The sequence below is a fragment of the Taudactylus pleione genome, unplaced genomic scaffold, assembly GCF_031769625.1.
Source record: "Taudactylus pleione unplaced genomic scaffold, aTauple2 ptg000172l, whole genome shotgun sequence".
In the NCBI taxonomy this organism is placed as follows: Eukaryota; Metazoa; Chordata; class Amphibia; order Anura; family Myobatrachidae; genus Taudactylus; species Taudactylus pleione.
This window is the reverse complement of record NW_028284574.1, coordinates 8,383,753-8,400,354: the sequence shown is the minus strand read 5'-3', so window position 1 is coordinate 8,400,354 and position 16,602 is coordinate 8,383,753. Positions and strand designations below refer to the sequence as shown.

Below are 16,602 nucleotides of genomic sequence, written 5' to 3'. Positions count from 1 at the left end.
TATTTATCTATTGTTCTCTATCCAGCCAAAAGAGACTGACATGTCAGGCCCAGATGTCTCCTTGTTTCATTTTTTTCTGTGTGTGAAAAGTTATGAATAAACCAGATGTGATTGCCGGAAGCTGTAAACCAGTCTAAGAGAGGAAGTACATGGGAAAGGCCATCTGGAGCTGACGGACACCAAGCACTGTCTATGCACAGGATGAAATCACCCCTTAGCTATATTAACACCTTCCCAACCAGACATCTGCAACATACAGTGAAGCAAAATCTAATATTTCTTCTAATTAGACTTTTGTTGAATTCATGTCATATTAATGCAAGTAGCATAGCTCCAAGAATTTACCTTGGTATAAATCGTGAGGAAGTGTTCACACCCAAGCAGCAATGTGCACATAAAGGGGGCATTACTACATGTCCCCATCCCGCTCTCTTTCATTTGTATGCCACACACACCATGGCAGGTACACATGGCACCAGATCACCACTACTGTACTCTGAGCAGCAGGGAATGGAACATACTCTCCTAACTAGCAGGCAGATTGGAACAATGCAGCCCTAATCTGCAAGGTGAGACAGGGCTCAGAAATCAGGACTGTCCAGTGGCAAAAGCAAGATTTCTAGAGGGGGGTTTCCAAATACTTGATTTTAGGGCGAGTGTGTCCAGTCCATGAAGAGGGCATAATTAGCACTTAGCCAGCTTTAATATGCATCATACAAAGTGTAGTGTGTGTCATAATTCCAGCATATACAGGACCAGCGATCATAGTAGGCTATTAAATGCGGCAGTAGGGCCATCCTGTCTGAATGTTTCTATTTCAGATGTGGGTGCCATTACAGAGCATTGGAGCAAGTCCGGGAGTTTGGAGGAGCAGCAGTAGAACCTAGCACTGCCCTGGACATATACAGTGCATCCAGATAGTATTCACAGCGCTTCACTTTTTCCACATTTTGTTATGTTACAGTCTTATTCCAAAATGGAATGAATTAATTTTTGTCCTCAAAATTCTACACATGATACCTCATAATGACAACGTGTAAAAAGTTTTTTTGAGATTTTTGCAAATTTAATAAAAAAAAAAATCTAAGAAATCACATGTACACAAGTATTCACAGTCTTTGCCATGAAGCTCAAAATTGAGCTCAGGTGCATCCTGTTTCCACTTATCATCCTTCAGATGTTCCTACAGCTTAACTGGAGTCTACCTGTGGTAAATTCAGTTGTTTGGACATGATTTTGAAAGGTATACACCTGTCTATATAAGGTCTCACACTTGACAGTGCATGTCAGAGCACAAACCAAGCTTGAAGTGCAAGGAATTGTTTGTAGACCTCCGAGACAGGATTGTCTCAAGGCACAAATCTGGGGAAGGGTACAGAAAAATATCTGCTGCTTTGAAGGTCCCAATGAGCACATTATCCGTAAATGGAAGAAGTTCGGAACTACCAGGACTCTTCCTAGAGTTGGCCGGCCATCTAAACTGAGAACAATCGGGGGAGAAGGGCCCTAGTCAGGGAGGTGACCAAGAACACGATGGTCACTGTCAGAGCTACAGCATTCCTCTGTGGAGAGAGGAGAACCTTCCAGAAGGACAACCATCTCTGCAGCAATGCACCAATCAGGTCTGTATGGTAGAGACGGAAGCCACTCCTTAATAAAAAGCACATGGCAGCCCGCCTGCAGTTTGCCAAAATGCACCTGAAGGACTCTCAGTCCATGAGAAACAAAATTATCTGGTCTGATGAGACAAAGATTGAACTCTTTGGCGTCAATGCCAGGCGTTATGTTTGGAGGAAACCAGTCACCTCTCATCACCAGGCCAATACCATCCCTACAGTGAAGCATGGTGGTGGCCGCATCATGCTGTGGGGATGTTTTTCAGCGGCAGGAACTGGGAGACTAGTCAGGATAGAGGGAAAAATGAATGCAGCAATGTACATCCTGGATGAAAACCTGCTCCAGAGCGCTCTTGACCTCAGACTGGGGCGACGGTTAATCTTTCAGCAGGAAAACAACCCTAAGCACACAGCCAAGATATCAAAGGAGTGGTTCAGGACAACTCTGTGAATGTCCTTGAGTGGCCCAGCAAGAGCCCAGACTTGAATCTGATTGAATATCTCTGGAGAGATCTGAAAATGGCTGTGCATCGACGCTTCCTATCCAACCTGATGGAGCTTGAGAGGTGCTGCAAAGAGGAATGGGCGAAAGTGCCCAAAGATACAGGTGCGCCAAGCTTGTGGAATCATATTCAAAAAGACTTGAGGATGTAATTGCTGCCAAAGGTGCATCAACAAAGTATTGAGCAAAGGCTGTGAATACTTATGTAAATGTGATTTCGTAGGGGGTTTTTTATATTAAATTTGAAAAAAATCTCATAAAAACTTTTTACACGTTGTCATTATGGGGTATTGTGTGTAGAATTTTGAGGACAAAATTAATTTATTCCATTTTGGAAAAAGGCTGTAACATAACAAATGTGTAAAAAGTGAAGCGCTGTGAATACTTTCCGGATGCACTGTATTGACATATTGGTTTTATTATGCATTGGATAGTGTATTATTATACAGTATTAATAAGTAACCCTATTGATGGTCTATAGCAGTGCACCTCATGTTTCCCAGATCTCCTAGTTGGTGCTCAGGTGTATTTATTACTGGCTGACACATGACAAAAGATCCACAGGTGATGCTCATTATTTCATTTGTGATACTGAGAAGAACATGCAGCACTAGTAAAATTGTATTATATAGTATTTCTATTGTGGTCATGGTGTGGGCTGGAGAGGGGGGTTTCCAGGCAACCGGAACCCCCCCTGCATTTACCTATGCTGTCATGCCAAAATCGGGACGGTAGATAAATATGAAGTAGATGAGACTTGATCTAAAAGTATACTAGGATACATTCTTAGATGTACTACATCATTTCTGTAGCCCAAGATGCTGATAAGAAAAAATATTGACCCTTTCAATATAAGTGACTGTGGGCCTGATTCAGAGATGTAGCGGTTGTGCGAAAATATACAAATGTCGCAGCAGCCTGGATATGTATTGAGACGCCCATCGGAGACTTCGCAAATCCAAGTGTCTGTGTACAAAGATGCAGCATCGCTCGCAGATCAGTCGATTATGAGACTTCTGAGCAACCCTATGGTCGCGCAGAATGGCCAGAGAATTGAGACGCCAAAGCCATCAAGGGAAAACAAAAATGAAACTTGATGCATACGAAGAGTGGCACAGACGCATGCGTAGGTCACCAATAATCACTCAACTGCATAAGCATCGGTATTGTGTCCATATCTGAATCAGGCCCCGTGGCTAACTTGTAAAGCTTAGGTGTCTACACTGGGACACAAATGGTCCTATAACAACATTAAACTTAATGGAGCTAAGTTGTTTTATTGGGTATGAACTACATCCCGTTTTACATGTCTAAGACATCCCTTATCATAAACACAACCACCAATAGTCTCCATCTTACATTACAATATACCTTTATTTACCATACACAACATGCTTTAAATTCAGTCTTACGTGTAAATAGCAAAACTGGTTGGACATAGATAATATTGCTAAATAATCTATTTATAAAACTCCTATGGACTGGTTTGTACACTTAAATAAAGCCCATTGTATGTTCCAATCCCCCAACTAAAATAGGTATTGAGGAACTGTAATATAATAATAGATGTGTGTAAATAATCTGTTCAGTGTTTGGGCGGGTACAGTAAGTGTCTATTAGGCATTTTTAAGAAATAGATACCCTTTACGTGCCACCCAGCAAGTATCAGCTTTCCGTATTCTCAGTCCCACAATAACAGCTTAAGTTTCTTGTCTGCTATATTTGCTGACATTTTTTGTTACAATGTTCTCGTTTCTAGGTCAATGTGAAACAGAAAACCTAGTACTCATGAATCTTCAATGTATATGCAAACTGGAGTATAATAATCAGAAGACTAATATGAATTACCACATAAATGTGCATCTAAACTTTAAATTGATTTATCATTAAACACATCCTAAAAACAAAGACAGAAGAATCCAGAATACTGCTTGCTCAGCTGCCCATATACATGTGAGAATTACCAATTAGCAGCATCATCACTGCACAGCACTCATTTTCTATACCCCACGGGGAAATTATACACTAGGCAGGATTTGGGTCTAGAAAAAACTAAGGAGCTGAATCTGAGTCGCAGACAATGCTGATATTCATGTAAATTAGCACACCACCAGGGGGGGGAGCGGGGGGACGGGTAGGTTTAGACACTAAGGGGGGAGAATTAGGTTTAGGCACTAACTGGGAGGGTTAGTGTGCGGGGTGGGGAGGGTTGGGATGCAGGAAGGGTTAGGAGATGAAGGCAGGGCCATCTCTTCCATTGGGCTTGTTGGGCAGTTGCCCAAGGACCCAAAGTTTGTTGGGGCCTGCCAACCCGCCCCCCTGCAGCAGCGGCCAGTTGATCTATTTGTGATATTTTTATAAACTGGCCGCCGGTGCATTGTATTCCCGATCTAACCTCCCCCACCCAACCCCACCCCCCTCCCCGGTGATGAGTACTCACCTCAGTCCCAGTTTCACTTCAACCGCCGGCTTCAGACCAGTCAGAAAGAGTCTCTCTGCATGTGTGGGAGGTCTGATGGGCATGCAGGAGGGTTTAATTTTATTGACCATTTACATTTTTTTCCTGTGAATGGGCGGGTAGGGGCCCCAGTGCATTGCTTTGCCCAGGGCCCTCACTGCTGTTAAGACAACCCTGGATGAAGGGGGGAGGTTTAGGATACTTATCTGGCCCCTGTTGGGATTCTGACCATCGGGATGCCACTGTCGGTCTTCTGACAGCTGGCATCCCGACTGCCGATCTCCAATACCCAACCCGTCCCACGATGCCTGCTTACAGAGTACCAATTAAGCTGCATAGATTCTGGAATGCCTTTGGGTGTCCTTGGGCGTTGACTGAACAGTGGCTAAACAGATGCACAGAGATATTCCTTGTGATGGGTATGTTATGGGAGTGTCACAGGAGTGGTTGCGAACTCAGATGATTAATCACGTACATTGGAGGCCATTCTCTGATGGAGATTCTGCACCTAGCATGGAGCTGGTGCAAGTCCCGATGGTGCTTACTATGGTTACGACTGCAGGCGCACAAAGTGGTCATCCCAGCACTTGCACATTCAGATGCACGCTTGTACACCAGGAGGAGGGCTGATACTAGTATTAATATATTCATCACCAGTGACGAGCGCTTGGAAATGTGCTATTCTGCTGAAATGCAGGGACAAAAGTCTCACTAAGCACCTTTGGGAATCTCAGCTGACAACTAGATAGCACAGTAGGTTTGCAACGATTCACAGAATGAAGCACACCAATGTAACTATTTTACAACTTGTAAGTGACCTCTAGGAAGTCATACAGTCAATGGCGGTGTCACCCGATGCGGGGAGGGACTCTGCTACCAGAAAGGGGGCATGGTCATGTGAGCAGGGGGCATGGTTTCGCGGCCTGAACTCCCGTAGTCCTGTTTTTCTCACGGGGGGTGCAGGAGGTGCGGACTGCGTTGTGTGCAGTGTGCCGCCTCCCTCACAGTGTCAGGAACCAAGTGTCTTCTCCACATTTTTTACATTATGGTCTGGCACTATTTATTTTTGATCTATATTTTATATTTTTATTAATTTCCTTTTTTTGTATGGCCATTTATGTAATTATTATATTGGAAATTAAAATAAAATATTTTTAAAATATATTCATATATTTTTATTACCGACAGACATCGGGATTTAATATGAATGTCTAAGGCACTAATGAAATTGGATTAAGGTGAGCAGGATATCATTTACTATTATTCTGATTTGATGACAACCGATTTGCACTATGGAGGCATGTTTTATTTTCTCCACATAACGACTACTGTCAGGATTTGAGATCCATCCAGATCGATTCATCATTGCTATTGCAACCACCGTAGGACCACGGTGTCGACTTTTGTCCATTGTACTAATCTCACCTGTAAAGGGTGAGTATATGATTATATACTTTCTTTTTGATTTTTAAATACAGTTTTACACTATATATTTTTCTATTTTTTCCACTCTCTTAGCCCCATTGTGCAGTCTGGATCTGAAGCCAAGAGTAATGTTGTAAGGCCCATCAACACCCTTACCCCAATATAAAAAACTGTTACAGTAAAATAAAAATCAAATCAATGATTCGGTTTTTACAGAAATAATTTATAAACATATTAAATGTTTCCTTAAAGAGCAAAAATAATACTTTTGTGGTTTATATCTTAGACTTAGAATGTTAAGAGAAGCTATGACCCAATATCCAAATAAATTGTGCATAAAAAAGAACAGATCAGCCTTGATTGTCTTTTTGTTCAGCCCGTCAAGAAAAGGATATGGAAGAGCAGTAACAGTGAGTCTTGGCAGGAGTGGTGAGGCTGCATGTAACTACTCCCCAGAAAAATATCTTTATGTAAATGAGCACATTCAGAGGTGGTTAATTAAGCCCTTCAGACCCTATGCAAATCCAACACACGTCTTCACTGCTGTGACTCTGCAGGGCATGTCAGTACGTGTTCATCATCCCAGTTCTGTGTATGTGCAACAAAGGATGGAGAGCTTGTGATTTATTCAAGGCATCTTACTTACAAGTTTAACTATATTTATAATTCTCAGATTCAGTATGATCATCTAATATTTATTTTCGATAATAAAATCCTTGTTCCTGCAAACTTTTTTCTGTGTCCAAACTCCAAAATAAAATGAATATTTATCTTAATACTATTATTGTCAATAATACATATATTACTATACCCAAACTTAATATATAATAATACTATAGTTCATTGAGGAGTTATATTACTATATAAAAGAGCAAAGCTGCAGCTCCTGTTTTTTTCAATGGTCTTGGAACGGGAATCAGCCGTGAAGCCGACGGATGAAATCCCGACCGCCGCCTTGCCGACTGTCTAATCCCGGCAAGATACAAATGCCAGGCGTCGAAAATCCCGATGCCTGTTATTAGACCTATGCCGGGAGCCCGACACCTGGCTTACCGATCGAAGGTAAGCCGGGCGCCAGGCTCGGACAGACGCGGGGGGGGGGGGGGGAGGTGGAGGATTAGGTTAGGGGCTCCCTGGGGGGAGGTTAGGGTTAGGCACCCCCCCGGGAGACTTAAGAGTTAAGCTGCAGGGAAGAGGGGTTAGGTTTAGGCACTTAGAGGGGGGTTAGGGTTAGGCACTTGGGGGGGAGGGTTAGGGACCCCTAAAGGAGGGTTGGGGTTAGGGGGTAAAAATAGGTTAGTTAATACTTACCTTTCTAGCTTCGGGATCTTCACCCCTGCTGGGCTTCCACTGTCGGGATTAGAATCGCCGGCCTAAAGGCTGGCAGCAAATCATGCTGATTCCCTTGGAATATTAATTTAAAAGCCTTATAGGCACCATATCGTATGTCATTTTAGAAATGAAGTGAAGTAATAAATGGAAGTAAAGACACCACTCAGCACAACTTAAAACGTCATCATGGTCCCGTCCACGCTATACAATGCAGAGAAGAGATTTTCGACATTGTAAAGCAGGGGGTAGGGCTATGATGCCACGATTGAGCGTGAATTATGTCAAGGGAACCCTCCTGACCGCCAGGTAAGTGGGGGGTGGACTGGGTGCGGGGAGTGACCAGACTGGGAGACTTGTCCTCTCCTTCTAGGGGCCTGGAGCGCCACACGATTTGTGGAAGATTCGGCAAGTATGATGTAGTACATTATTTTGGTCCCACCCCGGCAGCACTTACTATTACCTGAAATGAGCCAAAGGATCATCACATTTGACAGCAGACGAGGAGAGTGCTGTGAGTGCTGGCAGGGTGTATTCATCCTAGTGATTATTCTCCATGGGATGAGGGAGGACTGTGCTGCAACTCCACCTCTGGAGACATCACTTATTAAAAGAACCTTGAGAGAAATGCTGACCCTGGCTGTGAGTTACATCCTAGGCACATCAGAGGATCTTTCACACTTTTGAAACACTCTTCCTAAGATTCTTTTTGACAATGCACATACGCACAGCGGCAGTGACTGGGGCTGGTGGGAGGCTGCGAGAGAGATCCCTCTCCTTCAAAAATGCCTCCCTAGGCATAAAGTGTTAGCCAGTGGGCCAAACGCTGGAAAGCTATTTGGAGTTTGGTACATAGGGATCAGACCATCGTCCCCATTGAGACTAATGGGGACTGTGGTCAGCAGCACTAATCAGCCTCTTGCAGAAGATTTCTGTGAAATCTCCTGCTTTAGGCTATTGTTACAGTAACAATAGCCTAACAGCTCCGGTAACGGACATTATGCTCATGCGCAGTGTCAGAATCTTAGGACATACTTGCCAACTCTCCCTGGGTGGGATGCACTAATATAGTGCGCTACTTACCATCACACAACGCATCCCTACTGATCGCATATGCACTAACATATGTGATCAGTAGCACAAAGGACAGCTCTTCTGATAAGAGCTGTCCTTTGCGATCCACGCAGCCCCATGGACTTCTAGGTTTATGACCCGCGAGTCTATCTGCACATGCGCAGAGTGACGTGGCAGCCGCAGGGCATGCTGGGAGGGATCCGATCGGATCCCTCATACCAGAGCGATGTGGTAGAAGCCCATTGGCTTCCATAGGGTAATGCTAGCAATAGCTGGCATTACCCTCCGCATTGAAAACGCAGCGGCCACACATTAGTGCATATGGAAAATGTGGTAAAACCCCAGAAACGGGGGTCTTAGCGCATTCTCCATTTAATGCATTTCGCCCCCTGATTGTCAGGGAGACTCCCTGAATAGTAGCAATCTCCCTGACTACCTGAAGAGTCTATCAATCTCCCTTATTGCGCCTTACACCCATTATGAGCTGTTCTATATATAAAAAATATAGATAAATATTTTTAAATGGGATATTTAGTATAATTTCCTTGCATTGGTTATAAGGCACAATGATCCCTTTTTCTGAAAAGTATCAGTGTGTTTTCATCAACAAATAGATGTTACTAAGGGCTCTATGTATTAACATTATTTTTACTATTAGTATCACCTACAGTTACTATAGGGCAATTGGAGTAGAATTCGTAAAATTCTACTCCAACCCCTAAGTATCACTTATTTTTAGTAAGCAGATTGCATTTCCCATAATTGTAATGGGAAATGTGATCCGACCAAAGTCACTAAAAATAAATTGTAAAAAAATACCGGGGAAAGCCCTGTGATAATAACGCCACCTGGAGTTGGAGTTATCCAGGGTCTCCCCCAGTTACCGGGCTCCTCCTCTGCTCTAAAAGGCAGAGCCGGTCCCAGTGATCAGCTGTGTGGTCTAAACAGACCACACGCTGATACACTGCAAAAAAAAAAAAAAAATTGTCAAAAAGAAAAATTCACTTACGTGACTCCAGGGACCGGTGGTCGGGGCTCTGGTGATGACTCCCCTCTGGTCAGCTGGTCTCCCATGCTGCACTGTGGCCCGGTCATCAGGTGATCGGGTCCCAGTGCAGTATGGGATATCAGCTGACCGGAGGCATGGAAGACATCACCGGAGCACCGATGACTGCAGGTAAGTGCTATTAAGGGAGGGGGGGGTCGCAGGGGGGTCCACAATCGCGGGGGTTGGTGCTTAGTGCCGGGGGGTAGCAGAAGTGGCCGGCACATGCGCGGGGCACTAGTCACAGTATTTCTTCGTGAAAATATCGTGACTAGAGTGCAGAGGGGATTCGCAGGGACAGAGCTTTATTGCAAGCTCTGTCCCTGCAAGGGATTTGTAGTAAATCCCTGTGATATTGCCTGAATTCGGTAATATCACACTACAAACTGCATTACAAATGCGGATTATAGTAAATAGAGCCCTAACTGCTTTGGGACTCGTTTACATTTGGATGTAAATAAATTTTATGACACGCCTCTCAGATGTAGCAGTACACACCCACTTTACCCCCGCACTCATAGGTACTGCTTTCACAATCTCCCTGAAATGCTTTTTCAAATGTAGGTAAGGATGTCTTAGCGGATTCTTTCGAAAATATGAAAGACTCCTCTGATATATGCCCAGAATTTAACTTGCAGGGACATTGGTTCTCGCATCCACTGTCCCTTCAATTTACTTTTCATACATGTATTCAGAATAAAATGGAAAAGTACTAATAAGGACTGAAATAAATTACTGTACGTTTGAGATTTTTAATACATAGACCATACTTGCCGACAATCAGCTCCAGCCTTCCGGGAGGGAGCTGATTGTCGGCTAATAGCAGTGGGCGGGGCCGGCCATTGGGGGCGGAGGCGGGGGAGGCCATTTGGTGTCACACTGGGGGTGGGACCGGGGCGGGGCCGCACGATCGCATCATTGTGACTCCGCCCCCTCTTCACAATGCCGTTATTTTCCGGTGTAGCAGGGGGCGGGGCCCTGATGACTTGATTCTGCGCGAATCGTGTCACCGGGCCCCCCGCTGCGGGGGTTTCCGTTTTTTTCAGGGGGGAGGTCGGGAGGGTCGCAAGCTTCCGGGAGGCTTGCCTGCCTTTCCAGGGGGCCGGGAGCGGCACCCGAAAATCGGGAGGCTCCCAGCCAAAATGGGAGGGTAGGCAAGCCTGACATAGACCCCCTAAGTACAAAACAATATTAAGATAAAATATTTTAATAACAAATAATAGACCACAAACATACATTTTTATTATTTGTTTTTTAAAAAGATTATTCTTATTTATTTTTGTGCTTTCCAAATTTCCTCAAATCCATAATCCAGACCAGTGGTAAGCAATCTGTGTATCTCCATATCAGGATTCAGCTAGAGGGCAACTGGTTGCATACCACTGGTTTGCTTACCCTATTCCACAGGTTCTCAAACTCGGTCCTCAGGACCCCAAACAGTGCATGTTTTCCATGTCCTCTCACAGAATCAAAAGTGAAATAATTAGCTCCATCTGTGGATCTTTTAAAATGTGTCAGTGAGTAATGACTACACCTGTGCACCAGCTGGGTGACCTGGAAAACGTGACCTGTGTGGGGTCCTGAGGACCGAGTTTGAGAACCACTGCCCTATTCACATGTCTTGACATCAGGCATTTCTTTGAAAATTGGTCCTGTCTGGACAGATTGTGTGGCTATTTTGGTCTTTAGCCAGAGGCGACCCACCAATGTTGCAGATTAACGATATATCAGGTGGTCGGTACACACTGTACGATCTGGTGAATGACCGCCCCATATATTGTTCACTGTAACCATTGACCTTGCCGGCATCAACAGCTGAGTTGCTCCATCAGAAGTGTATGCAGACACCGCACACCCTGCACCCATAGTCCTATACTTACCGTAGTGCTGCTTTGCAAAAATCACTGGGAAAATGGCGGTGACCATTTCCCCAGTGACCTGCGCAGTACTACTGTCCCCGAGAAAACGGTGCAGGCACCATTTTCCCAGAGACCCGCGCATGCGCAGTAGATTCTGGCACTAACCAAGAATCAACAGTGCACTGTGCGCAACAGTCTGGTGCAGTGTTCAAAACCACTGGCAGAATTGTACCATCCACGGAAATTGAAAGTAGGTGTCCCAGGACTTGCACAGTCTAAAACTGGCCATACAATGGATATGCACCGTGCAACGTGACGGGGAATCTGACATCCGACATATCGGGCGGTCCCCACATACGGTGCGATCGGGTGACCGATCACAAAGTCCATGGCATGCTAAAATGGGCTATTTGAAGATAGGCATATTTGGACACATCTATAAATTACCATTTCAATATAAAGTGGTCTGTTCTATGCACTGTAAAGTGGAGGCTGGCACTGGCTTCCTTACTGATGCACTCAGTTGTTAGTAATAGGAGTGTAGTAGGATTAACTGTCCCCGACTTACAAGTTATCTATGAGACACATTTTCTCATTTTAACATTGAATTCCTCACAGAAATAACTTATTCTGTCTTAAGCTTACCAAGGCAGTAAAGATTTTAACAACAAATGCAGAAAAAAGTGTCTGTTGATGACCAATCAATAACATTAACAGCCAACTTTCATTATCTTCTTGCAAAAGTAACAAGTAGTTTCTTACACCCGGATATCTACATAGCGCTGAGCATTGCTTTTATCTCCATGCCCGTGATTCAATTCAGCACTATGCGGAATAGCCCCGGGAGGGAGCTCCCTGGGCTATACAATTCAGTGTGCTGTTAAATTGGTGAATGCCAGTTCTCGCAACTTAACCAGGGTGTTTAGTCGAGAGAACCGGCATTCTCCGACTAAAGTGCCGGCTGCGAGGCTGTTAGCGCTGAGCTAAGCCGGCAAAGAGCCATGCGGCCGGCACTTTTGTTGGATTTCTCCTCGCACCCCCAGGGAGGTGCGAGAAGAAATCCTTTGGTTGGACAAGACATTGTGCTGAATTGAATCGAGGGCCATGATTACTGTATGTTTGTTCAGCCATGTAAAACTTGCCCCATTTAGAAATTCTTTCTGATTCCCTTGAAAACAACAAAATAATTATACTTCAAAAATGCTTTTTCCCAGAGTATTAAAATGTATCCAATATGTCTGGTGTAATTGTAAATGTAGTGTAGGAAGGTTTTGATGCAGCAGTTGTTGTGTTTCATCATGAAGGGCGTGGAATGTTCTGTCAATGTGTGTTTAGTTTTCTCATTAGTATAGAGCTCTTTCATCCATCCCAGAGCAGAACAGGTGCATGACTGGGTGGAAGTTTAAACATAGGCACCTCAACCCCTTTCCCACAATCTTTGAATTGTTGTCTGCTAAGCATTGCTGACTCGTGAAGTAAACTTTTTTCTTTTTACCTGTGTATTATTCACTTTACTGCTTTTCGTCTGTTCTCATGATCGTTATAGTGACTTTCTAACATTCTTACAAAAAAAACAGCTACACACTAAACTTTAACACATTTTTAGCCCAATGTCGTATTTTAATGTTATTGGCCTTGAGAAGTACACAATTGTAAAGCTACTGCCAGGAAAACATATATTTTACATTCATATAATGGCCATATATTAAGCAGTAAAACCCACTCAGGACGAATGCCACGTAATGCCTTGTTCATTTCCACTTACACCCCATAGAGCTGTGCAGGAGGATTAGCAATGTTGGCTAACGTTATATACAGTGTTGTGCACAGCCGCATATTGAGTTAGTACATCGCAATGAACTGAATTCACCCACTATAGAGGATGCAGTTTTAAACCAGGAACAAGTATATTGTGTAAGGAATTATGTCATACACAGGGGCCCATTCGTCATCACTGAATGTAAGTGAAAATACTCTTTTTCACTTACATTTGTAAAATCTAAGTATCGGGGCAATTCATTACACAGGTAATGCAGGATACATCACTGATAGCAGCCCCAATACTGTCCACAATCTCCATACACTAGTATGGGGATCTTCATTCATCAAACTCCAAAAACTGAACGTTTCCAGAATTTGTCTGCGGGAACCTAGATGGCGTTATTTCCCAGAGCCCCGCTCCTTCCTATGGTAAGGAGGTCCGGGTTGCGAACATGGATCCAATAAGTTACAACTCATGGCGACAGAGTATCCTGGAGCAGATGGTGCATGTTATTTAATAAGCCACAAAGTGAATGAATTTACATTATCCTTCACAATGTGAATTACTTCCATAAAATGCATTTTGTGACATTGTCATTACAGTTAGATTAAGCCATTTTGTCCAAAGTTATATAGAGCAGTGGTTCTCAAACTCGGTCCTCAGGACCCCACACAGGTCATGTTTTCCAGGTCACCCAGCAGATGCACAGGTATACTCATTACTCACTGACACATTGTAAATAGGGGTGAGCGGGTTCGGTTTTACTCGGTTTTACTCGGTTCTTTTCGCCACTTTACCGCAATTTCGGCTCGATTTCATTCGCTATCCAAAACACATGTTCGGCGATAGCCAATAAAAAGATCCGAGTAAAACCGAGTAAAACCGAACCCGCTCACCCCTAATTGTAAAAGATCCACGGGTAGAGCTAATTATTTCACTTGTGATTCTGTGAGGAGACCTGGAAAACATGCACATTTTGGGGTCCTGGGGACCTTTAATTTGCAATTATAACAATTTGAAAGCATCATATTTAAATGAAGACTATACTTGTAACCTCTGTACTTTGTATTAGGTTTTACAAGTTTTCAACACTCTTTAGTAATTCTATTTAATAATATAACTATTGAATGAATGGGATTATGGTCCCTAAAGATTTACTTAGGACGAACTGAGTCCACGCATGATGATGAGATTGAGCCTCTCCACTGTTGAATGTACTACAAACGCTTACAGCATAATGTGCTGATCAATCTTCTGCATGTGGTAGAAATATATGCATTGTGTTGTGCATAATCTGAGCAGGTCCTCAGCCATGAGGGAATTATTTATTAGCTCAAAGACCATTTTTTTTGTTTTTTTTAATTGTACAAATTACTTATAAATCACTACAGTCTAAGCAACCAGCAAACACCTGTTTCTGAATATTTTATGTTTGTGAAGAAACTTAAATTATTTGTGTAGTTCTCCTGGTTATACACTCCACTGTCACTCTGCTGATCAACACACCTGTATTTAAATAAATGCCATATTCTTCATAATGTCCATATATCTGACTGTATAACAATGGTGTTCTGTCAGATAGATATTTTATAGAAGATAGCCAGATATTCATGAAAGTGCATGTATTTGGGAAAAAAAATATTTTTAGATAGATAGATAGATAGATAGATAGATAGATAGATAGATAGATAGATAGATAGATAGATAGAATTCTATATTTAAACAAACAAGTGATTTCTTACCAGCTCCTGCTTCAGCCTGCGGATATACTGGTCCATACTCTTCATTGGTGTGATTAGAAGTGAAAGTCCATTTTCAAGTATTTGAGGAAACTCAGCACCAGTTTATGTCACTCAGTGCTCCAGCATATTATCACATCCAACCTAGTTCCTGCTCAGATCTTATCAGGAGTCATTTACCCGGCTAATACTATTTACAGGATGTATGTAGGATGTGTTTTTAGAAATTAGTGAAGGTCCATTAAAGCACCAGGATAATGTCCCCTGATCCTCCTCCTGAGACCCTCTGCTTATCATACATGTGTTAGTTCTGCCTGTGGGACTCCCAGCTCCCTGGTAGCTCTGTGGATCAGAGCAGTGTAGTTGACATGCTGCTTTCTAAACATGCAATCTTTCCCAGAGCAGTGAGAGATGTACAGGGATAGCTGCTGCTCTCAGCAGCCAATGGCAGCCCGTCCCTCCTGATGAGCAGACAAGCCCTACTGATGTCTATAGAGACTGTGTTGATTATTAACATGAAGCCCACAAGAGGGGGTTGTTAAAGCAGGTTTCATTCTTCTATATAAAGGCTAGTGTCGTGTAATTGCTTCTCTGACTTGTAATTGCTTCACCTCTGGCCTCAGTGCTTAGGGAAGTGTTGTAGTACTGACAAATATAACATTTGTCAAAGACAAATTAAGAAAATACATAACTTTACTCTCAACATTAATTACAGCTGATTAATAAGGAACATTATAAAGTGACACAATATGATGTATTTACACAGTAAGTTGCATTAGTACATTCATTTTGTCTTACTAATATATGTAAATGTTATGGTCTTAGAAATAGTGTAACTAATTATGTAAGAAAAACACGATGTGTGTACATGTCTAGCCAATACTTGCTTCATTTAAACAGATGGAGTGATAATTGTAAAGTCTGAAATAATGCAGCCTGTAACTTCGCTATTCACATTATTACCCTAATTAACTACCTGTAACATATACAGTATACTGACAGTCATGGAAACCGATAGAATATCACAATCACATAACAGCTGTATAAAAGTAGATGAAAACAAAATAGCATGATTTAGGTGTGAGAAGATCCCAATTGTTAGACATTTTTTTCTCTAAAAGTTTAATACCTTAAATAGGGGTGTAACTTGGGTAATGGTGACCGCAGCTCTCCTGGTGCCCAGCAGACAAAATGATGGATTCATCAACATTCTAACCTTATGCTTAAAAAACTCAAACTACTTGGCATTGGAAACAAAAGTTTGTAATGCAATAAAATTTACTAACCACTATGAACTGCTATGTGTACAGACAGCAAGTTTGCCAAAGCTGTAGCCTTGCTGTATAAACCCTTATACTATATGCTTAAATCATGACAAAACTACAGACTTAGGACCACCAGGGCAACTGAACCAAATGTATATGTGAAGTACCATAATGAATTGTGTGTAACCGGTACCCCTTCCTCTTCCTTACACTAACAATCCATTTATTGTATCCATTTTATATTTGTTGTTCTTATATTTTTGCACCCATTGTTCTGTTTGCATCAAATTGCCATTAATATTCTAATTGCTTTAGTTAAATTTTCTGCACCCATTGTTTCCCTTTGCTTATAATGTCACTTGTCTCCCGTATGTTTTCTCCCATTTTGTTTCATCTACCTACTTTACCCTCTCTACCTTATTATTATCATTTATTTATATATCGCCACAAGTGTTCTGCAACACCTTACATCTACTTTATTTCCTGCATCATTTTCTCTGCCATTTTATCGCTCCATTTCTTTTTCCC

The 16,602-nt window shown here is 42.6% G+C and overlaps 1 protein-coding gene across 1 annotated transcript in view; it reads right to left on the bottom strand.

Annotated features, from left to right (window-relative positions):
• Positions 1-15,126, bottom strand: part of INKA2 (inka box actin regulator 2) — a 33,381-nt gene extending 18,255 nt beyond the window's left edge. The window contains exon 1 of the mRNA XM_088475454.1: positions 14,813-15,126. Coding sequence (XP_088331580.1) covers positions 14,813-14,857 — 45 coding nt within the window. The 5' untranslated portion in view covers positions 14,858-15,126. The remainder of the gene's footprint in view (positions 1-14,812) is intronic.
• Between the last annotated feature and the right edge of the window lie 1,476 nt (positions 15,127-16,602).